Raw genomic sequence first — 24,413 nt, 5'->3', positions numbered from 1 at the left:
GAGCAGGATCCGGAAGGACAGATAAGCTGAAAGTGGGGATGAGCCAGGGCAGCGCTGGGCAGAGACTAGTGGCACTCCCCGCGCGGCAAGGGCGCACAGCCTTGGCCGAGGGGATTTCCATCTCTGGGCCCCGGCTCAGAAACCTGGCATTTACAACGCACGCACGTTTGGAAAAACTAAAAAGGTCCGTGTTGCTTTTGGTCAAGGTTTCATGCCTGGCCGTTAAGGCAGGAAGCCCCGCGAGGCGCGCGTGGGAACGGAAACTGCGCGAACCCGGTCGCCCTCGCCTCCATCCTTCGCTTGCTGAAGTATATACTCTTTCACCGACAGGAAGAGCAAGGAAGAACCCGGAAAAAACCACCACCACCCGCCCGCGCAGAGGAGGCCCGGCCGCCGCGGCCGCAGTGGTTCCGAGCCCCTCCACCCGGAGAGACCCCGCCGTCTTCCGGCCCCGCGCGTGGAAGCCGAGGCCAGCGCCTGCCGCCACGCCACCTGCAGCCGCTCGGGCCCCGCGCGGCGGCCGTTCCGGCCTCTCCCGGCGCCGGGCCCCTCCGCCCACTCCGCCGTGACGAATCGGCGCCCGGCCTGGAGAGTGCCCACATTCGTGGGGTTTTGTAGAACGTGTGGGGCCTGAAAAAAATCCCTGACCAGACGAAGCATCACCGCGTCCTCACCTGGGCTTTATTTTTTCAAAAAGAGTCGGGGGAGGGCTGGAAAGCAATTAAGAAGAGTGTGGAAAGTGCGAGTGCGGACGCTCCGGACGCGAGGGGCGGGGCGTGCGCGGGACAAAGGGAAACGAGGCCGGAGCTGCGGGCGCTTTTTCTGCCCGCGGGTGAGTGCTTCCGACTGGGCCCGAGCGGGTCGGGAGGGTGGCGAGTCGTGGTGTCCCGGCTTGACTGGACCTCGAGTTCCCGGGGGCTGCTGGGGTTCAGGCTGGGCCGCGGGCCTAGAGCTGGGGGCCGGTTGCGGCCTCCTTGAGGCCTAGCGGAGCGGGGTTCGGGAGGGAGTCCCGTCTGGGGCCCCTCCCCGGCGGCAAGATTTGCCCCTTCCACTAACCCCGCGAAATGGGTCAGAGCACCCATGCATTCCTCTTTAGTGGAGTTTGTTAGTGAAGTGCATTCAGCACAACAACCTGAAGGAAGCGACCTCAGGGGAACCCCTTGGGGCAAGCCAAGTCCGTGGTCCATCCCCCCCCCCCCCCCCCCCCGCCCCAGGAAGGTGGTTTCCCTTTGGTTCGGCAGCGACCGAGGACACACGGTGTGGCTTCGAGTGGAGAGCGGAGAGCGAAAGCTCGGAAACAGTCTGGCCTGGGTTTGAAACCCAGCTCTGGCACTTCCTGGCTGTGTGGCTTTAGACAAGTTACTTAAACTCGCCGCCGAGGCTCCCATTTTTCTTGTGTAAAGTACAGATATCAATGCATGTCTCGAAGGGTAGTTGTGACCATGAACCGAGATAAGTGATAAGCCTGCCCCGTAGAAAGTCTTCAACAAGTATCTAGTATTTTATGCCAGGCGCCAGGGATGGGTCCAGTGGCAGACAAATAAATGTACAAGCCCACCCTTAGAATTTATCGTAGCAGACGACAGCAGTAATTTTGAAGTATTAACAATAGTGTGATGTACCGGGGAGCTTTGGCAGTTATTATCAGCGCTCCCCACAGCGAGGCCTACTTGTTGACAGCCACCCCCCCACCCCCACCCTCACCCCCATGTTGAGCAGGAAGGAGATCACCAGAGTCTATGGTTTCTGCCCGGTTCTTACCGACCCATGTTGGGCTGTTCAAAAAATACTTCTTTTCACACAGTCCTCTGATTCCTTATGTTCCAGGGAATTCCCTTAAAATGTAGAAGAGAAGCAAAAGCATCATGCTTGTTTCACCTAATGTTTGATGAAAGTACTCCAGTAGTCATAGAAGTTATTTGCTCTTTTTCTAAAATGTTTGTCTCTTTGTACACATTGTGTGTGATGTATATTGATGTAAGAAACAAGCTCACGCCTTCATGTTCTTGTTCAGAGCTGGTAATACTAGGACCAAATGTAAGCATTGAGCTAGGTGCTGGGACTGCGATAATGAATGAGATGGCCTCTGTTCTACAGGTTAGCCATATTAACAGGTACAATACAATGTAATGAACAATATTATAGATTTAGGTGAATTGGATAGGCGTATAGAGAAGGAAGCAATTTGTTCTCCCCAAGTAATTTATCACGAAATCTCCATTGAGATATATATTTTGAAATGGGCTGTGAAGGATTAATTTTTCAGGTAGAGGCTCAGAAGTTATTCCCAGGAGATACAAAGCTATTTACCACTCTAAGAGAATGTGAAGCTCTTTATCAACCAGTTACCTTTTGCACTGCCTCCAGAAATAAAATGCTGGCTTGTTTTAATAGAAGTTGTTACTCTAAGAGGAAAGTAGAGCTGCTGTTGATCAGTGAGCTGTTAGTTTCTGGTAGGCCTTGTTGGGGTGGGCCCTGGTAATACATTACATTCTATTGTCATATTTTTATCAGTTTAAATGTTTACATGGCATTAGCAGAATGTTTTCCATGCAGGAGGTGGCAAGAAAAAACTTGAAAGTACACGTCTAATATTACTTTTAATATCCCCAGTAATTTGTTTTAGTCGTTTAATTCTGATGAACCAAATGACCGATAAGATTTAGTAAAATATGCAAAGGATTTGATTACTAGAAGATAGTGTAATTTTACTAAGAAATACCAATTAAACTACCCTATTCTTTAGGAAAACATCTTTTATGCTTGCTGAGTTTTGATTCTCTTTTTTTTTCTTTTTTTTTTCTTTTTTTTATTTTAGTGTCTCAGATTCATTCTTAAGGAACTGAGAACTTAATCTTCCAAAATGTCAAGTAAGTTTCATTTTTTATATTTATCTATTAATAAGAGACTAATGCCCTAGCAAATGGGAATTCCAAAATACTCTCATTTTTTTTTCTTCAAAACAGGACCATTGGTAGTTTTGTTGCATAGTATTATATCTCAGTTGTTTACAAGAAGTTATTTATTTTCTTTCAAACAGAAAGACCATCTTATGCCCCACCTCCCACCCCAGCTCCTGCAACAGTAAGTTTTAATTTTCTTGTTAATGTAATAGCCAAGTCTGGCCTTGATACAAAAACCCAGATGTCTTCCAGTGACAGTCACTCAATCATCACAGCAACAGGATGAAAAATTCAGCCAAAAAACAGCACTTCCTACTAAATAAAATAACTCTCTGCATCTTACCTTGAACCGACCCCAACATTTAAAGAAACATACTGCTGAAATTCCAACCTCCTCTGCTCAGTTCTCTTTTTTAAATGGGAAATAAATGATAAGCTTAACATCTCTTTCTAGTTAATCTCTGTAAGAGTCTTAAAAGTTGATATTGAGTGAATGCTCAGTCTGGCATTTGTTATTTTTAAACCTAACCTTCAACTGGTTACACTTTCTCTCCTTGTTTATATATAATTTTCATATTAAACAGTAAAGCTTCCAGTACCATAATAACACTCATTGTAAATTTTTTTTTTCAAGCTGTTTAAGTAAGGATTTCATTATCTGTGGGTCAGATCCTGCCTATTGAATATGTTTTCAAGTTTCTAAATAATACTTGTAACACTAGGTTTTTCATCAAGCAAGTTCTGGCCCAGCTTGGACAGCATGTAAAATAATCATCCAATCCACAAAACAGATATAACCGGAACTATTCAGGCCTTGCTGAAATGGATTCCTTGTTGTTTTTGGGTTTTCTTTCTTTTTTTTTTTTGTCTTTAAAAAAAAAAACACTGTTAACATTGACCATGGCCTACAAAAGCAGTTCTTTAATAGCTGTTAGCCCTCCTTCCTGACCCCTTATCCCCAAAATTGCAGGCTAGCCTACTAATTAGGTCCTTGTGTAATTTTTTTTCTCCACTAGATGACTACTCTTACTTACTAACCCTCAGATGTATGCTTTAGTTACCTTTATCAACAATTTGTTTCTCCTTAGTAAGATACTTCTTAAAAGAGATACTGTATCTCATGTTCTCATTTCAACTTATGTAACATACAGTTTCTAAAGTTACTTCCAGTAGATCTTAAAGTCCTGTGTTTGGTTTGTTTTCTTTCTTAAAGAACATTTCTTAATGACCATCTCCTTGGCCCTCTGCTAGTGGCTATACAGGTGGAGTTGAACAGTTGAGATTCCTGACCTCAAAGAGCTAACCATGTACTTCAGTTTTGGAAATGGTATAATTGTAATGTTTTAGTTTTGATTTTTTTTTAATTCCCGTAATTTTATTACATTATTGCCTCATAATGTTGAACAGTGATTTTCATTCTTTATGCAATCTTTGAAGATGTCATTTTGACGTATATACGGCCTCTGACAGTGTATAATCTCTGGAAGACAAACTTGATTTTTTGGGATAATAAAAATAGCTCAAAAACCAAGTGTCCCCTTATGACTTCTCAAATGTAGAAAGGGATTTTTTTTTTTTTTGGCCTTTCTTTAGTCCTATTTCTGTACTATTGTAATTTCACATTGACACATAAAATAAAGAAGACTAGGGATTAGGACATCCAACAGAATGGATATCAAATGAATTACCTTCCTTCCTTTTTTTTTTTCCATTCTACCATCACCACCACCACCACCACCACCACCACCACTCAATGTACCACTCCAAGTAATATACACTTCTCTTGTGCCTTTGATACTTCATCTGTGTTTTGCCTACTGAAATATGCCTAATTTGCGTCTTTTATAACTATACAGACTAGAATTGATCACTTGTTCTCTTCTTCTAAAGAGTTTCAAATGTAATATCTGCTTGAATATCTTTCTTTTGGACATGGATATGTGCAGCGGCATGTTGTAGAAAATTATGTTCATAACAGCCACAGCTTAGTTGGGATATGTTAAGTGTATTTTACATTCTACAATTGAGGGCTCATATTGTTAATTGCATGTTAAAATTAAATTAGTTGTTTTGGTTGAGTTTCATTAGATAAAATTCCCTACTTTTGGTTTCTCTTTGCTGTATCCTTTTTATGCATTATACCTTTATTCTCATGAACATTGGATGTCATTGTATTAACCATGAGGGCACTGCTATATTAAAAGCCCATTTGTGATTACATCAACACGTAATTCATGAATCCAAAAATTCCATTGCTGCAATGAGCAGTTGTGTTTTGAAAGGGTCAAAGGTATTGGAACTAGATGAAAAAAGAAAGTTCAAGTCTGTAAACTAGGAAAGTAGTTCACATTAAAATTAAATGGCAGAAAGTGTTCATGATTGACCTATGGAAGATGGATCAAAGAAGAGATGGAAGAGAAAGCCTAAAAAAAAGAATGACTGGGTTTAAAAGATCAGATAGCACCCCCGAATGAAATCCATGCATTTCTTACAAGTCTTTGTTTTGAAATCATGTATGTGACACCCATTGAATCCCACATATGTTCTTTTCTGCTGACTACTCTGGCTTCCTGATTTGAGTCCCTTTTCATTTTTCACATTATATAGAAGGATTTAAAATTGTCTCTGACACGATCCATTTCTTGTTTTTATTTGTTCTTAGTAGATAAGTACATTGGCGGCATCTGCATAACTGTCAAGTAAATCACATTTTGTTTTGCATGTAAAGTGTTTCAGACTTCTAGTTTATCACATGTCAGGCCTTCCTATCTCAGACACCTTTTGCTAAGTTGTTATATCATATTATTGACCATAAAGTAATCCAGAGTGTTTGAGACACTTCATGTTGCTTATTCCAAAAAAACAAGCACACACACTCACGCTGACAAACACGACTTGCCCCTGCAAAGAGAAAGAAAGGGAAGAAAGGAAAAAAAAAAACAAAAAAAACCACTTGCAGACTGGTTTCTCAATGAAAGATAAAGAACAATTACAACACATCATTGCTTGTTTAAATTCAGGTTGCTTTTGCATGCCATATGCAGATCATTTTTCATTTCTGTGTTTTCCTCGTTTGAGCTCATTTCTCATTCGTGTTTTTGTCTCATTTGTTTCCATCAGCAAATGCCCAGCACACCAGGGTTTGTGGGATACAATCCATACAGTCATCTCGCCTACAACAACTACAGGCTGGGAGGGAACCCGGGCACCAACAGCCGGGTCACGGTAGGAGAATCAACTACTACAGCATCCGGCAAACAACTGGATTTGACCAGAAATGCCTCCAGAGTTAGGTCCTTTTGAATCAGCAGCACAGCCATTTAAAAAAAATTTTTTTTAACCTGGCTTTTTGACTATTTTAAACATTCATTGTACGATCTTAAACTGGAGAAAAAAAAACAAAAACAAAAGAACAGTGAAATCTGGATATGTATGTAGAAGAAAAGAAGAATCCATTCTGTTTGGGGCTTGGTAGAACTAAAGCCCTGGGCACTTACCGCTTATACTATATGTAGATAAACCTAGAGTTTCTTATGGTTAAAATACCCTTTTTGAGATAAAGAGTATCTTTCATTTAAGGTAATTGGCATCAGGCTCAAGAACTTAGTTTCTGAATAAAAGCCCGGCTTATGGACCTGGGCTTTTTTCGGCTGGCCTACGAGTTTGAACTGCTACACGTAATTATTTGTCTTTTGGATTTAATATTCGACTTTCTGAGATTCATTTCTCTCCAGTTAAAAAGAGATTTAATATAACTTAAAAGAATTGCAGAATGCAAGTTGAATGAAATTAATTTGACATGCCAGACTAGATAGCGACAACTAAAAGTGTACTTATAATCTGTAGGACAGGGGTATGATTTCTGAAACTGAGGATATTTCATTTAGATGATCAACCTAAGATACCCAAAATTGGGTGATGTATTTCAGATATTTATTTTAGAATCATCTTAAACTGCATTCAAGGAAGCTTGAGTAGCAAAGAAATAAATGTAAAAATGATTTACCAAAAATAAATAAAAATAAATCCAAAAGCCAAATACCTACATATGTTGGAATGTGGCATTGGTGAGAATTTATACAACCCAGAATGGCTGTAAACTTTTTAATACTTGGTTTTTGTTTGCTATATTCATAAATAATTAATGTGACTTCAAAAGAGCCCTCTCACCCTGTAGTCAAGCTAGAGCAAAAAGCTTATAACTATCAAACTATATGTCTATCTTGGTAAGCATATTGCTTAGCTTGATAGGTTTTGTTTGTCTAAATTTTTCATTGTTTCTGCATAATTTGTACTTCATAAGCATATCAAGTTTTATGTGCCATGCATATTTCATGGTATCTGAAAAGAATTTTGACAAAGTGTGTGTATGTATGCATTACACAATGCATACAATTTTTATGTACATCGGTATGTGTTTTTCCCTGGCCTAAATGTGTTTCAGAAGTGTTATGGGTGGCAAGGTTATCCAATGATAAAGAACATTTTAATTTAAACAAGGAGCAGAATCAATTTTGGATCATTCATGTTAATGTGGAAAATTATTCATGAGGAGTGAACAAGAGAATGATTACATTTTAATAGCTCTATACAGTCAGCTCTTGATTATCTACATGAATGGAATAGAAATGGTGATAACTGTATTATTAGAATCATTTGTGTTTCAGTTTGTATAAGCATTTTGTTCCTAACTTGGATGTATCTGTGGGAATTCTCTGTTAATAGAGATAATTCAGTAGGAAAAGGAAAGGTCATCCACTGTCTCAGGGCTAGAATCAATTACCTGTTCCTCCTCATTTCCTCTTGGGGATGTTCGAACCTAGCATTTGGAGTTGGCACTAGCTTTGAGGTGGATTAGTACAGGAGGGTTGTTGGGCATGGAAAATTTGGCGTTTGGGTTCTTTGTGTTAGTTTTTTTTGTATTATTGTCCTCAGCACCAGACTGAAGTGTAATCAGACTGCTGTCTAGACTTAACCTGAAGGGACCTAGAAACTGAAGGCTTTTAGCCTCTCTTAATCCCAGCCTCTTCAACTTTTAGGTCACTGAATTGCTGTCTAAGAAAATCAGTTATGCCTAAAGTTTTACACAACTTTTTTTTATATATCTAACTGAAGTTTTGTTAGGACTTAATGGATATGATTTTGACCATTATAGAAGTATTTTATTTTAAGATGACCCCGATAATGTGTTACCTTTTTTATTCCTTTAGGCTCCTATGTGGTATCACTGTTTGCAAATAGCCTTAAGTCAGCGATTTGAAAGAATGAGTCTGTCAAACCCTATCTGGTAGCTTCCGATAGGCTCTGTAGAACATCTGGTTTCCCTCATGACTCTAGTACACTTGAATAGTTGTGAGACTTTTTACAGCATGTTGAAACTTTTGGAGTGCCTGTGATAGCCATGAGATGGAATTCATTCCTAGTCAGTCCTTTCAGATGGTGGTTAACATTCTCCTAAGTACAGGTGTGAAAACAGTTTGAGACGGGATGTTAAAAATGGCTTATTTTTGTGCTAATGGAAAGTCCATTCTAGAAGAAAACTCTACCAGAGAAAAGGAAGAATTAGAAGAAACAACAACAAATCTCTTGAGTGGCCAAAATAAATTTCACAGAATCATGATCTTTATTCATAGGTGATTCCAGGAATTACTGTTATATAAGCACAGTTTTAACTTAGCTAAGCATAGTTTTTACATTCCCCCAACTCATTGCCAGTTAGAAGCAGAAAATTATAAAGAGGGACAATTGCTGCTAGAGGTAGCTTTCCTGATAGAAACAAGGAAAGAAACTGCTAAGAAAGGAAACATTCCCTCCAAAGGTGTAACCACTTGGCCATTTAGTCAGGGGCCCAGCAGCTCTCACTCCTCAAGTCAGAGGAGTACAGGAAAGCAGGGGTTGTTTCTGATGGACTCTTATCAAAATAAGGTTAGAGTGTCTTGAGGGCAAATTGCCTTTTTTTTTTTTTTTTTTTTTTTTGGTAAAGAGTAGTGTTTAAAACATGGTAGAAAGATGTCTGCTGAGATGATAAATAAATTAGGAATGTTTAGTCATATAAATCTTTAGTGTCCTGAAAACCAGCTAGAATTTAACTTTGTGGTTATTGTTTGGGTTTGGTTTGGTTTGGTTTGTATTTATAAATTGCCTAATCAATGAAATAGAGCCTTGTTTCATTCAAATGAAAATATAACCTCAATATGTAGACATTTTGGGTACCTACCTTTGGAAGAAAGAATAAGCAAATCTATTAATGTTATCAAATGTGGTTCTTTGAAAAGTAGAGCTTATATTGCTATGATTTGTTTTTGAAGTGTTTTAAGTCAATATATTTAAGACATATACATTTTAGAGTTCTTTATCTCTTTAAAGAAAATTTGTTAGTGGTGATATACCAACTTCAATTATTGGCACAATTCCAACTTTATTTGTAACCCACTTCATGGAATTCTGAAGGTTTGTGTTGGATATAAATTGGAAATGCTTTCTAGTAACTTTACATATGAAAAATCAGACCTTTGTGTATCTTGCTCTGAACCCATGATGTAAAGTTAGCCTCGTAGGAGTTCCCTTACCCCTCCTTGAAAGAGCTACAGACCTTGAGACCGATCTTGTCTTGTCTTATTGGCTGTTCATATGATTGCTGTTGACAGTATCTATTCCTTCTGGCTTACCTCACTCCATTGCCCAATGCTGGCTTTAAAAAAAAAAAAACCAGGGTCTGTCTGCATAGACACCAGCATAAGGTATGTCATGAATGTATGGGAGGAGTGGAAAGAAGAGAGGAAATACTGCTTCAAAGGTGATATGCTTTCTAACAATCTCATGTAAGAAGAAGCAGAGTTACTAAAAGTATGTAGGGATGGAGAAAGACCCTTGTTCTAGGGAAGGAAGCATTGTTTGAAAGCAGTGGAATTGGGCAGACACACTAATCTCAGACATTAGTGTGCATTAAAAAATAAGGTTATAATTGGTGTCCCAACCCAGAAAGGAGGAGTTTGTCGATAGTTTTACCACAGCAGCAACGAAGGGCAAGGGAACAAAATATCTCTTAGTCTCCTTATGAGGATTTGCCAATCCCTGTCCTTTGATAATTAGAGCGAAGCCAGCACCTCTTCCCTCTAGCCTGGCAAGAAGAATCAATATCCGTTGTCTCCTAGAAACTGGGGGGAAATAAATGTGATTCAGCCATGATGAATTTATTCTGGGTCCTTGATCAAAGGTAGTCATATATGTTAAGCTGAAACTAAGCTCAGAAATAGGCGCTTGTGGATCGCAGTTATCTGGGGCGTCCACTAGACGCTGCCTGCTCTCTTTTACCTAGCTATTAGCCCGTAGAAAGAACCGGTCTCTCATCTTTTTCTTTGCCTTTGTTTTTCCTCTATTCCACCTTTTTCTTTACCTTTTTAAAAAATATTTTTAGTCTTCCCTCCTCCTTGTGTTTTCATTTTTTTTCTCCCCACTAAACCAGAATTTTTAATCAATATAAGGCCTCAAAAATAACCTAGTTGGGCCCTGTGTTTGCAATTTCTCTGCCCCTGGGTAAACTCATCCACTCCCACTTTATTATTTGGACTGAGGACAAGAAAAGGCATGACTTTAGTTTATAATTCTTGATCCCCTTTATAGAAAGCCACTAGATACGGACCTAGAACCTTAAGAAAAATAAAATCTCTAGTCCTGATAAAGGAAATAAGGTATTTTGTTTTCTGTTTTGAACCTAGAAGGTAGTTTTTGTAGGGGTGTTGTTTATGTAGGGGTGTGGTGCATTCCTGGAGTAGTATAAGTAGATACAAAGACCCTTGCAGACAGTGTGAGAGTGGTAAGTGCCGAAGGAGCCCAGACTCCAGCAGATAATCAAGTGTTGACTGTATGTGTAATGGTAAATTAGGCACAATTAAAGGGTGCTAGGTTATGTCCTAAACGTGGGACATGTGATATGTAACCATATAATTTCAGTGTATGGATTATTACGTAATACTTTATTTGTTTTTACAGCCAGGTTGTCAAAGCAGTAGCAAAAATCTGCTAAGTAAAATATTTTAAAATAATGTACCTAAAGTCATTTTCTTTATTTTCTTTTGATGTGAACATTTCTGAATTTGCAGTGATAGCTATTTTCAGTGGAGAAAATATAAGAATCTTGTATCCATGGACGAGTAGAAGAAAGGCGCATTAGAATTTTTTAAGGGACTCTCTTTTCATTTTGCTGGTGAATTACTTGCAATTGAATAATGAATGTATTTAACTCTTTTGTAGGCATCCTCTGGTATTACGATTCCAAAACCCCCAAAGCCACCAGATAAGCCGCTGATGCCCTACATGAGGTACAGCAGAAAGGTAGGTGCCAGGAGCCAGAGGGAGGAAGGACTACTCTCTTTGCTGCTTCGCTTTACATCAGATTTCCTAATGGCACAGCCAGGGTTTCTGTGTAGAGTCAGAGGAAAGGATAAGGAATTGCAATTTTTAAAGAACTTGGTTCTGATTTCAGAATTCCGAAACTAAAATCCAGCAAGAAGAACATGATTAAATAAACCATTTAAGTCCATTAGACAGTGTTATGTAGCCCTTTGGAGAAATTCAGTGACATGAGAAAAATGTGAAGTTAAAAAAGGCATATAGAACTACATATATTATCTTATTTTTTATAAAAACAATAGCAACAGTATGTAGTTTGAAGAAGAAAAAAGCCTAGAAGGCAGTGGTTATCTCTACAGAGTAAGCTCCTGGTGATTTTCATTTTCTTTACACTTTTGAATTTTCCCTTGTGGTTTGGTTTGGTGATGAACCTATATTCTCTTAAAGTAACAAAGAGACCAGTATCTTTATTAGTAGTAAGAGCTTTGAGCTGTTTTCACCACTATTTAGAAATTTGGGGTCACACTTATTATACATGTATTTGATGATATGGTCTGTTGTGTTATGCAGATTAACCACTTTCCTTCTAAACTCTATGAACTTTTAGAGAGACAGAGACTGTGTTATTGGGTTATCTCATCTTAACCCCCCAGTGATTGGAGATGTCTTGAGATCTGCCATGGATTAATCCAGCAAAAGAAATGAGATTGGCCAGCTATTAATAATCGTTGCAGTGGGCTGATGAGAACATGGGGATTTGATACTATTCCTTCTGCCTTTGTTTATGTTTAAAAGTTTCTCTATAAAAAGTATTTTTAAAGTTCTGTATTTTTAGGCATCCATACTGAAATTTCATGTTTCATTTTTAAGGTCTGGGACCAAGTAAAAGCTTCCAACCCTGACCTAAAGTTGTGGGAGATTGGCAAGATTATTGGTGGCATGTGGCGAGATCTCACTGATGAAGAAAAACAAGAATATTTAAACGAATACGAAGCAGAAAAGGTAGAATGGGGACCTCAGTGGGGTGGAGACGATGTAAAATGCATAAACATTTGCTTGTTCTTTGTGAAAGAAACAAAAGATCTAATCAGCTGAGGCTGTACTGTCTCTGCTGGGTCAAGTCACTTTCTCTAGGCTTCAGATTCCTTGTCTGTAAAAAGGAGATAATTCTGCCTTTTGATGTTCAAATGAGATAAAGCCATCCGCATAACCTGCAATATGTTAATTACAAAACTGAAAAATATTTGAATTTCAGATAGAGTACAATGAATCTATGAAGGCCTATCATAATTCCCCCGCATACCTTGCTTACATAAATGCAAAAAGTCGTGCAGAAGCTGCTTTAGAGGAAGAAAGTCGACAGAGACAGTCTCGCATGGAGAAAGGAGAGCCGTACATGAGCATCCAGCCTGCTGAAGATCCAGACGGTAAAAAAACCAAAAATGGGGTTTTGTTTATGCGTTCTCTGAGAACTTAAAATACAAGCAATCGCCATGTTAATGTCCTACCCTAAATGGAAAACAAAGCATATAAGTGCCATTTCAATATTTTGATTACTTAATCTTAAGATCTGCATGTGAAGTTTCCATTAAAAAAAAGATACATCCTGGGGCGCCTGGGTGGCTCAGTGGGTTGGAGCCTCTTCCTTCGGCTTAGGTCATGATCCCAGGTCCTGGGATTGAGCCCCGCATCGGGCTCTCTGCTCAGCAGAGTCTGTTTCCTTCTATCTCTCTCTGCCTACTTCTCTGCCTACTTGTGATCTCTGTCTGTCAAATAAATAAATAAAATCTTTAAAAAAAAAAAAAAAAGATACATCCTTGTTAGTGCAGAAAATAGCAAAACCTATTTATTATTTATCAGAATCTTTATGCTCAGAATGCAGGAAAGGTTTTTGAGTCACAATCAGAATTTTGCCTCAACTGCTTTTAAAAAGCTCATGCTTTCTGGTTACATCCTGTTTTCTTATTGATTCCTTAAACTTGTTGAATTAAAGGCTCTCCAGGGAGAAAGTTTACGAGTGGGGAGAAGCATTGTGAAATTGTTTTCCAGTTAATTCAGAAATCCAGCGTGGCCTGTGATAACACATGAGGGTGCACACATGCACGCTTTATACACACACACACAAATACATGTACACACAAACAGCAGAGCTTCCTGATTGGCTTTCCATGACTCGTTGGCAGGTATACGGATTACATCCTTGGTCTGTGCAACCAGGCAGGGTCTGAAGCTGCAAGGAGCCTCAGAACTAGCCCCCTGCATCAGGGGCCATACTCCTCTACGAGTCACGCCTGCTGTATAAATCACATTTTCTCATGTGCTGCCATGATGTGGAAAGGGCTAGAGGCTCCAGCTACAAGCAACAAAACATCAAGAAAATAAGACCCCATTTCCAAGTAGGGGTATAAAGAGAAGGCTTGTAAGAACTTGAAAGATACTGTGGAGAAAGGAAGCAATAATGCCACCTAAAAACATGAATAAACATGTGCCCCGTAGGAGAGGGAGGAAATATGTTTTTAAAAAGAATGGACTAGGATATTGACAAATACTCTCATAAATACAGAAGAGAATAGAATAATGTAAATAATAATAGAATGTGGATTAGAAACCATACTGAGTGTTAAGGACATGCTAGCAAACACAGGCCAGAATTACTCAGATTGGATGATTAATGCAAGAAAAACATACAGAACTAACAAATAGAAGATCGAGTCTACGAAAAACTGGAAGGATGAGAGATGAGTAGAAGAGTATCACCAAAGATTAGCAACATGGAAGCCACAAGTAGAAGCAGTTAAAAGTTTTCTTTAGGTGAGAGGGGACAGGGAACTGAGCAGGACTTCAGAGATTTGCTCAGCAACAGTTTAAAGAAAAAGATCCTCTTCTCTGTTCCTCAGACTTCAGCCCATTATGTTTTAGAAAGTTTAAGATAAGAACTGAAAGCTGCTGGTAAGAAAGGACAGGTGAAAATGAAGATGCCCGGATAAGAGTGACTTCAGACCTTGGACTTTATGCCTCGGAAATAGCAGAAGAGGAAAGTTTGCGAGGTGGGGATTAGCATCAGTCCAAGAGGACTGTGAGCGTAGTGGCTGCCTGCTGCTATTCTAGAGAAGGCTTATGCAGCTTCCACATAAGACAGCGAAACGTTTTTTAAATGACATTTTAGAGAATGAGGTAAAATGAAGAGCTGGTGAATTTGAAAATAACTAGAAAATATAAGCCCACCCCCCCAAAAGTCAGACAACTCTAAGGGTAAGAAAAGACAAGCCCAGATTGCTAAGACTTGATTTCCCCTACCAGAGTTCAACACTGGAATCATATAAATGAAAGAGGAAAGCAAAAAAACAAAAAAGTATATACAGTTCAGATAGAGATAGCATGAATATACCATGTATAATCTTAAGTGTAAATATGAAAAACTTTAAAAAAATAAGGTCACGATTTTTTTTTTATTAAAAATTATTGTATTTATTTGACAGATCACAAGTAGGCAAAGAGGCAGGCAGAGAGAGAGGGGGAAGCAGGCTCCCCACTGAGCAGAGAGCCCGATATGGGGCTCAGTCCTAGGACCCTGAGATCATGACCTGAGCTGAAGGCAGAGGCTTAACCCACTGAGCCACCCAGGCACCCCCAGAATTTTTTTTTAATGGTATCCTATATTCCAGTAATTTTAATTTCAGAAGTATATTAAAGAAGCTACTTGAAAGGAGACAAAAAGTAGTTTGTATAGTAGTTTGTAACTGTGATGTTTATGATGATGAGCATTTTGGGAACTACTTAATTACCAAATAATAAGGGAGGTGCTAAACTGACACAGTAGTACAATTTGGGCCTCAAGCAAAGTTTCCTAAAGTGTGGTCCCTCCACTTCTGGTGGGACACTAAGATGATTAGGTGGTTCAGAGAGGAACTTTTATTTTTTTTAAATTTTTTAAATTTTTAAAAATTTTTATTTTTTAAAGATTTTTTGTTATTTGAGAGAGAGAGCAAGTGAGAGGGAACACCAGTGGGGGCAGAGGAGCAGAGGGAGAGGGAGCTCCCCACTGAGCAAGGAGCCTGATGTGGCACTTGATCCCAGGACCCTGGGATCATGACCCAAGCCAAACGCAGACGCTTAACGACTGAGCCACCGGGGCACCCAGGAACTTTTATTTTAATGTGTATTGTTTAAGAGGAAGCTTTTTTTAAAAAAGTGAATTAATTTAAGTGACTATATTAAATAAATGATAGTATGGCTTTTTAGCAGATATGTCCAAAACTGTGGAGGTGATAAGGCAGAGGTTGAAATGAAGGAAACGCTATTGCATAGCTATTAAAAATAAGCATATAAACCAGATCCATGCCATATGTATATGAACTTGAGGGAGTGAAAACCGCATAGTATCTTTACGCACTGAAAACTATGTACATGTATAGATTGACAAAAATTAAAAGTAAAATTTGGTAGTAAATATTCTTTTTCTATAAAATTGCCTTAGGGCTTTAATGGGTTTTTTTAATCAAATAAAATGTATGTGGTGGTCTAGGACACAGTATTGCTAGAGATAATGTTCTGTCTGCAGTGGGCATTTTCATTGTATTACTTAGTATTAAAGTAATACAGTGACAAAGACACTGCTCAGTTCCTGTGTTGTCATCAGGTGTAAATGCCTTAAATTATCACCAAGAGAGTGAACCTTTCAGCAGCATTGCAGTCTCGCTGTAACATGCAGTCTTCCCATTGATGGATTTCCAGGCCAGAAGATACATAGTTTTTATCACATTTGTGTTTCATTCAAGACCTTCTCAGACAGAGTGAGAATAACCAGTACCCTGGCCAATGAACACATTATGTCCTCCTCAAGATTTTTATCGAATGACTTCCCCAGTGCTCCCATGATGCCCTTAAGGCCCCCTTGTGATTGTTTTTGTTTTAAAGATTTGGTTGATTGGTTGGTTGATTTCTTTGAGAGAGAGCATTGGCGGGGTACAGAGGGAGAGGGAGAAACAGACTCCTCCCTGAGCAGGGAAGGTCCCGCTTGTTAGACCAGTGAGGACCAAGACTCCTTGGTATTCAGGTGTTAACATTGTCACTCTCTCCTGTTTATGGTTGCTGGCAACTTCATTTCCAAACATCTTGTTTATGCCAGATTATGATGATGGCTTTTCAATGAAGCATACAGCCACCGCCCGTTTCCAGAGAAACCACCGCCTCATCAGTGAAATCCTCAGTGAGAGTGTGGTGCCAGATGTTCGGTCAGTTGTCACAACAGCTAGAATGCAGGTCCTCAAACGACAGGTCCAATCCTTAATGGTTCATCAGGTAAAGTCACAAAGCATTTGTTACAATAAATTGGGGCTATGTCACGGAGCCCCAGTGGCATAATTCTATACTGTGCATCAGTCTGTGAGCTAAATATTTCTGTGTTCAGTCTAACCTGTTCCTGATTCAGGGCAGAGGCTTGAAGAAGTAGAGGTTTCCCGGAGATTTTATAAGTTTATCATTAAAACTGTAATACAGACTCTTGTGATAGAAAGTTTGCACATTAAAAATTTTAAGATATCTTCTCAACCTTTATTGCTTAACTAAATATTTTTTCCTGAAGAAATTGTTCAGGCCTGAAGGAGTATTCTTTGACATATACTTGTTAATTGTAGTCACTCCTCTATGCTGCATTTTATGTTTTTAAAATCTTAGCTAGACACATTGTGCAGTAAGTGATTTAATTTTAAAAATTCGAAAACCTTTTCACACTGTAGAAAGCATGGACCATTAAGAAATGTCCATTTAAAAAAATGTATTTTGCTTTCAAGAAAATAATTCAGTAGTAATAAAACCTAATCATATGTCTTTCAGCGAAAACTAGAAGCTGAACTTCTTCAAATAGAGGAGCGACACCAGGAAAAGAAGAGGAAATTCCTGGAAAGCACAGATTCATTTAACAATGAACTTAAAAGGGTATTAATTCAATGTGTTCACTGTACTTCTTATCACTGTGACTTTGTTCTTGTTCCTTTCTCCAAAATAGTGTTTTTATTGAATGTTGTTCACTTTCAAATAGGGTGAACTTTGTTCTAATGGTAAGGTCTTTGCTTTGTGAAATTATTCCCATTTTCTGGCAAAATTTCAGTAGGTTTAATATATCATATAGTATCCACACATGTACTAACTAGCCTGTAGTCCCTAGAATCCCTGGGTGTTTTAATTTAAATGCATGCAGTCATGAGTTGTTTCATTTTATTGAGACTTACTCTTTTTTTTTTTTTTAAGATTTTATTTATTTATTTGACAGACAGAGATCACAAGTAGGCAGAGAGGCAGGCAGAGAGAGAGGAGGAAGCAGGCTCCCCGCTGAGCAGAGAGCCCGATGCGGGGCTCGATCCCAGGACCCTGAGATCATGACCTGAGCCGAAGGCAGAGGCTTAACCCACTGAGCCACCCAGGCGCCCCGAGACTTATTCTTTAAATGTAGCTTATAGTGTACACTTTGTGTTAAAACAAGTAGATCCTGTGTTTGGTAGCTTGAAATAGGAACTGGAAGCTTTCTATGTAAATCCAGTGCTTTCAGCATTGCCTCACCAACCATTCCGTGCCACTTACTGGTACATGGCCACTACAGCAACTTTCCTTTCCTGTAGACACAGGAGTTTCAGAGAAGACCTAGAATCGCTACCCCCACCGACCCATATATATGTATATAGTTCATAACCAAGAAAACCCACTCATGAAATAATTTCTCTGGTTCAGAGGTTGTAAGAAAAGAACAGTACTAAGTTTTCTTTCTTTCTGACTACTAGTTGTGCGGTTTAAAAGTAGAAGTGGATATGGAAAAAATTGCTGCTGAAATTGCACAGGCAGAGGAGCAGGCTCGAAAAAGGCAGGAGGAAAGAGAGAAAGAGGCAGCAGAACAAGCTGAACGCAGTCAGAGCAGCATGGTTCCTGAGGAAGAGCAAGCTGCGAGTAAGACCGAAGAGAAGAAGGACGACGAGAGCATCCCGATGGAGACAGGTAACCTGCCCGCTGACTGCAAAGTCAGTGTCAAGGGCTATTCTCTGATCTACGCATGTCCTTCCAAATCCTAACATAAAATGTTAATGTCCGTACAAACAGCAGTGAGGCATTGGTCTTTAGTCTGGCTATTTGAGGTCTTGGTTATTTGTCCAGATTGAGTCATGTCACTTTCTAGGTTAAGTGTATAAAGTATAGTGATAGGAATGGTTGAGAACATGGGCCCTGGAGTCAGACATATCTGGCTCTAATACTCTTTCACAACTTGCTAGCATAGGAGTGGATAAATTACTTAATCTGTTTCCTCACTTTTAGGTGCTCTAGTACCAGCCTCTGAGAGTTCCAGAGGAAAAATGAGGAAATGTACATAAAATCACTTAATATTGGATTTATAAAATCACTTTGGACTGGATTTCACGTGATATTGGCACTCAGTGTTTTAACCTTTATTGCTAAAATGTAATATGTGGTTGTTGCTTTTAGGATCAAGCATCTTTGGTGTCCTAGGACAGGGTTGGGCAAGTAAAACCTGCAGGCCAAATCCTGTCCTGCCACCTGCTTTCATAAAGAAACTTTGGTTGGAACACAGCCTCACCTGTGTGTTTACGTATTATCTGTGGCTACTTTGGGGCTACCATAGTGTAGTTGAGTAGGTGCAGAGACGCCTGGACCACAAAACCCAAAATCTTTACTATCTAGCCTTTATGGGGAAGGTTGGTTGATAGCATCCAAGAGAAGTTCTTACTTCCAGGCAGACTGATTTTCCTGGTTAAAAGCATTCCTCAAGACACAAAATAACATGTAAAACTTTCATATAATGCCAATTAAACCGATTATTTGAAATTTTGAGATTACTTCACCTTCTGGCACTATTTTGACCCTGCCCAGTGCCCTGTGTAAGCAGGAGTAAGTTAAAAGTGTTCTAGGAAGTACAGCCAAAGGTTCCCTGGACCATCACTGCAAGCAAGGGGAGGGACAGTAGTCATACTTGGCATTCAACTGACAACTTCCGGTTTGACATCAGGAAAACATTTAATGGAATATAGGTCACTTTACTAGATGTTACTACAGTATTTCATTCAGCAGATTAGCATTTCAGATAGATTTTAAGTTTCATTATCTGAGCCTTTTTCTGTTTTTTGTGAACATATTTTTTATCTTAACCAATTTGGAGCATTAGTATATTTTTGTGGTTAAAGCAGGAGCTTGAGAATTAGGGTAAGGAGCATGATTCTTTGCTCATTTTGCAACTAGACAGAACACTCTGTCCTTTGCCTCTGTTCTGTCATTTATGAGTAGAGCATGCCTATGGGTCTTCACTCAGATTTTATCCTTTTAGCTAAAGGAAAAAACAAAATTGAGACTATTAGAGCAGAAACCCTCAGGTTCTTAATTTCTTACAGAAAACAACCCAGCATTACATTGAACAATGTACCTAAAATATTGCCTTTATATCATTTCCATACCTGCTTTCTCACTAATTAAATCCAAAGCACAGAACAACTTTATATCCAATAGAAAGAAAATGTAAGTCCCTGTGTAATTGTAAATTTTCTAACATTTTTTAAAGTAAAGGAGAACAAATGAATTAATAATAATATATTTAGCAGCACCTGGGTGGCTCAGTCAGTTAAGCGTCTGCCTTCAGCTCAGGTCATGGTCCCAGGGCCCTGGGATCGAGCCCCACATCAGGCTCCCTTCTCAGCGGAGAGCCTGCTTCTCCCTCTCCCACTCCCCTTGTCTATCAGTCAAATAAATAAAATCTTAAATAATAATATATTTATTTATTTAACCCAGTATGTCTTAATCTCTCAATATGTAATCAACATTTTTAAGGATTAACTTTTCCATTCATTTTCATACTAAATCTTCAAAATCTGATGTGTGTTTTTTACCTGTAGCACATCTAAATTTAGAAGCTAAATTTTCAACAGAAATACTTGGTCTGTATTTAGCTTTTGTAAATTTACAGCCGAGAAGTACATTTTCAAACCTGAATTGTTTCAAAGGTGCTGACAGTTCCTCAGTCCCCCTAGCTCATTCCGGTGCTTAATATCATGTGCGGTGAGTGGCTACCACGTTAGACGGCATAGCTCGAGACTGTCGGCATAATTAGAAGAATAAACTTTTGTCTTGGAACTGACAGTGACACGTGTGATTACAGAGGAGACACACCTTGAAGAAGCGACAGAAAGCCAACAGAATGGTGAAGAAGGCACATCTACTCCTGAGGACAAGGAGAGCGGGCAGGAGGGGGTGGACAGTATGGCTGAGGAAGGGACCAGTGATAGTAACACTGGCTCGGAGAGCAACAGTGCCACGGTGGAGGAGCCGCCAACAGACCCCGCCCCGGAAGACGAGAAGAAAGAATAAATGTTGCCTTGTTTTATGTGTTCTAAATACTTTTTTAAATGAAAAAAAAATGTTTTTTGAGTTTTAATGGTGTTATGTGGTTTGTGTATTAATATTTTTCTTGTCCATATCACACCACCAAAGGCTTTTGGACCATTTAGCATCACAAGCCAAATGGCACAGTCACCTTTCCTGAGCCATTGTGAAGATGGTTCTTTTCTTTGGGTCTTATTTCTAGCCCTCAACTACTGAAAGCCTCAGAATTTAAATTAATTGAGAAGATGCCCACCTCTTTTAGAGAGTTATCCTTTGATGCTGCACAATCTACTCTTACAAATGCCTTCCTACAGCTCACTGGGGTGCTTACCAGAGCCATAGCTTTAAACCTCCCAGTCCCCGTCAGCAGCTTCCCGAAAGTCCCCATTCCTCTATACTTCCACAAAGAGTAGCTTCTTGAAAACATAATCATGTACGAGTATATATTTGTTCACTTACCTTTTTTATTTTTAATCAGTGTCGCATACCAAGAGTTGTGTTAAGGAGTTGACTACAACTAAGCTTAGATCGTACTGATCCAGAAATAGTCTCCATAGTTGGAATAGTTACCAACTTATGAAGTAGTCATTAAAATGAACATGGCGTATACACATTATGTACACGGCTTTTTGTTATAATTCATATTGGGTGTGTTCTGATAAATTCATCCTTACTGTACAGAAAAAAAGAAGTACTTTTTTACCAAGTTTTCCAAAGACAGAATAGGTCACAAAGCTTAAGGAGTTGAATATTCTCGCAGTGGACTAGACAACTTCAAAACTATTAGCCCATTCCAGATGGAAAACAGAGGGAATTCAGTTCGTCCCTTTGAAACTGTTCTACAATAATCAAAACTCAAAACCTCAAGGCTCAGCATCCCATAGATCAGAGCCTACCTTTTTGATAAAATCTTAGTAAAGTCTTGGAGATTAGAAGCAAGGTAGTTTGTGACCCGTATGCTTCCCAAAACCTAGAATAGATTTTTACTGAATAGTGGTGTATCTGGTGATATATGTTTCTTAAAGGTCCAAATGTAATAAATAAGTGGAAAAAAAGTCTCTGTGTTTTTATCACTATTTTTATGCAAAGCAAGTGTATTTATCTTGTTACTATAATGCAGGGACAGCAGGGAGCGGGTTCCCACAGCCATTACAGATTTGCATCCTCAGGTAGGGCCCTTGGCTCACCAACAACGTCTATAAACCGATGGAGCATTCAAGTTCAAGACATTCAGGAAAATCAGTTTCCTTATAGTCACGTCACATATCAAGGTTGGCCTTTAACTCCAAAAGTAAAAGGAAATATGTTTCTACATTTAAATTACCTTTGAAGAAGTAGGTAAATAAATAAACGTAAGCCCTCTGCTTACATGCAGAAAACCTCACAAGGGCATGACTTCATTTATAGTGACTTTTACGATTCACCACTGTTGAACTTGAGCTCACAACACACAGTGCCTATGGCTGACTGCACTTGTTCAGCCCCTTGAGAATGAGAGGAGGAAAGGAAGCTTCAGACTGGGTGGAAACAACCCTCCATCTCTGTTTTTCTAAACAGCACGGGAGCTTTCTCTTGTTTGTGAGTTGAAGAACTAACCAGTCAAATAGATGAGCTTCTGGGTGTTGGACGTTGTAGGGCTAAGAATTTAGCCATCTACCCAACAGATTAGATAGCTCCGTTGGTGCATTCCCCCTCAAAATGGGGCAGAGAGGTTGTTGAGTACATGTGTGGAGAGAGTACCAGAGCAGCATCAGGTTGTTTTCTGTGGTATTGAAGTCCCTGAGACGATGAAGTGGCGCCTTTGCCAGGCCAGAGAGGGCACCAGGGAACGCACATCCACTCAGCCTGCCCACAAGCATGCTAGGGCAACCAGCTGGAGAATGAATTTAATCAGATATGATTTGACTGCTTTTAGCCACAGGGCAAGGAAGATTGAATTAATATTCCCCTGTGTCAGAGTGATCTGTTGCAGAAATCACCAACGATGGAGATGTTCCTTAGTTTCCTTGAGAATGTGGGATATAATTGAGGTCTTTGATTTTTTTTTCCTCTTCCCATATCCCTGTGGGCATTGGGCAAGTCACTTAAACTCAGAGCCTGTTTCAACTTCAAAATGGATGGAGCTGCTTTGTCTCATGCCCTTACTGCTCCAAAAAGCCATGACTTGGAGTGCATTTATTTTGCATACGAATGCATAGAATTTAAAGGCTTCTATTTTCATTAATTTTTAACAAAAAATGGGAGGGGGAAATCCCCCCACAGCCCCCTAGTTTTCTCACCAGAGTTTCAAATTTCCTATCTTTCCCTGTCAACAAGCATGTATTTTTAAATGGCTCTGCTGCAGTATGTGGATATTACTCTGACAAACAGAAATTGGAGGGAAAGTTAGTAGGAGCTATCCCATTTTAACACAGTATGAACATCCTATGGAAAAGATAAAACAGTTCGGTATATTTGAAAAGAGAATCTGACATTTAACTAAGTCACTCTAAATTTTTTAGTTTTGGTCCATCACATTTAGATACCAGTTTGGGGTTTCAAACAGTTGGTGCTGACAGTGTGAAACTCCCACCGCCTGCAGTTAAATTTGAAGCTTTGGTTTCTCATGTGAACAGGCAAGGATGCTGGGATTATGCTTTGTTCAATCCTCATTTCATGAATAGATCTCCTCTACCCCCAAGCACTACCACACACAGGCTCTCCACCTGGTTTCAGCATGCACAAGAGTTTTATCTTGTTTCTCACCACTGGGCAAACCTTGCTGGAACAATTGACTTCTTAATGGTTTGCACATTAGAGGGCTTAACGTCTTTGCAAATGAAAAATCCGCTGTGCAATAACAAGTCAAAAGGAACTCAGAGCCTTTTTAGAAGAAATCATGCTGAATTATAATTCCGCTTACTGTGATAATGTTTCTTTGATCAGTATGCAAAGGAAAATTCTGGTTTTAGTAGAAAACGATATCCAAATGCATCAAAAGTTATAAAACTGTTTATAAATGTCTTCAGTATCAGGTTGAACTATAGGAGATTGCCAGTGTAGGTTTTTGTCTACAAAATGACAAGTTCACCTGATTCAACCTAATAATTCTGCATTTTACAGTCCAAGTAGAAGCTCTTAAGAACAGCTTTCTGAGTGTAAAATGATGGAACTTTTGATTACCAGACTGATCTACAAACCTCTCTAATTATTACTGCATATTGTTAAACAAAGTCCTGATTAAAATGCAAATCCCCACCTGATTTTGAAAATACATTGCAGGAAATAGTTAAACCAGCGGGCTTATGTTCACATGTTTTCTCATTTAGCACCAAAAAGGTTCTAATAATTTTTTTGCATAATTTTTTTAATCAAGTGTTATGTCGGGAGGGGAAATTCCCAAATGATTTAACTGGTTTTTACACAAAACTGAGACAATTGCAGATAATGGTTTCCTATGATAAGCCATTTGAAAGGAAGAAAAAGCTACCTCAGACTCCTTGACATTGAAGAGTGGCAAAGACCTTAGGTCCTATCCGGTCCTTGGATAGAGAGCATCCCCTTCCCTGTATCCCCTAGGGTTGTCATGCGCTGCTGAAATAAACACCTCTAGTCTTGGGGAGCCCATCCTCTCTGAACACAGCTCGTTTGTTGTTTAGTTGAAATACTTCTCACTGAGCTAAAATCTGCCTTCCTGTCAACCCCCTTGTTGTTCTTCTACACCTTGAAATCAAATAGAATAAATGTAATCCTCTCCCAAATAAAAGACCTTCAGGTATTTCAAGACAAGTGCACCTTGAGATC

General features: G+C 39.4%; 1 protein-coding gene across 2 annotated transcripts; it reads left to right on the top strand.

Annotated features, from left to right (window-relative positions):
• The first annotated feature begins 721 nt into the window (after window positions 1-721).
• Window positions 722-21,685, top strand: SMARCE1 (SWI/SNF related, matrix associated, actin dependent regulator of chromatin, subfamily e, member 1). 2 transcript variants are annotated; one of them, XM_032871576.1, is made up of 11 exons: window positions 722-832; window positions 2,819-2,870; window positions 3,041-3,084; window positions 6,024-6,128; window positions 11,157-11,237; window positions 12,126-12,257; window positions 12,511-12,682; window positions 16,384-16,556; window positions 17,091-17,192; window positions 18,032-18,242; window positions 20,407-21,685. In XM_032871576.1, the coding sequence occupies exons 2-11, from the start codon at window positions 2,864-2,866 to the stop codon at window positions 20,613-20,615; spliced, it is 1,236 nt and encodes a 411-aa protein (XP_032727467.1). In that variant the 5' UTR covers window positions 722-832; window positions 2,819-2,863; the 3' UTR covers window positions 20,616-21,685. The 2 variants fall into 2 exon arrangements, with proteins under 2 accessions (XP_032727467.1, XP_032727468.1); XM_032871577.1 differs by lacking the exons at window positions 3,041-3,084; window positions 6,024-6,128.
• Window positions 21,686-24,413: the final 2,728 nt, after the last annotated feature.

This window comes from Lontra canadensis, unplaced genomic scaffold (assembly GCF_010015895.1).
Source record: "Lontra canadensis isolate GAN:19392208 unplaced genomic scaffold, GSC_riverotter_1.0 scaffold43, whole genome shotgun sequence".
In the NCBI taxonomy this organism is placed as follows: domain Eukaryota; kingdom Metazoa; phylum Chordata; class Mammalia; order Carnivora; family Mustelidae; genus Lontra; species Lontra canadensis.
This window is presented reverse-complemented; position numbering and strand designations above follow the sequence as displayed.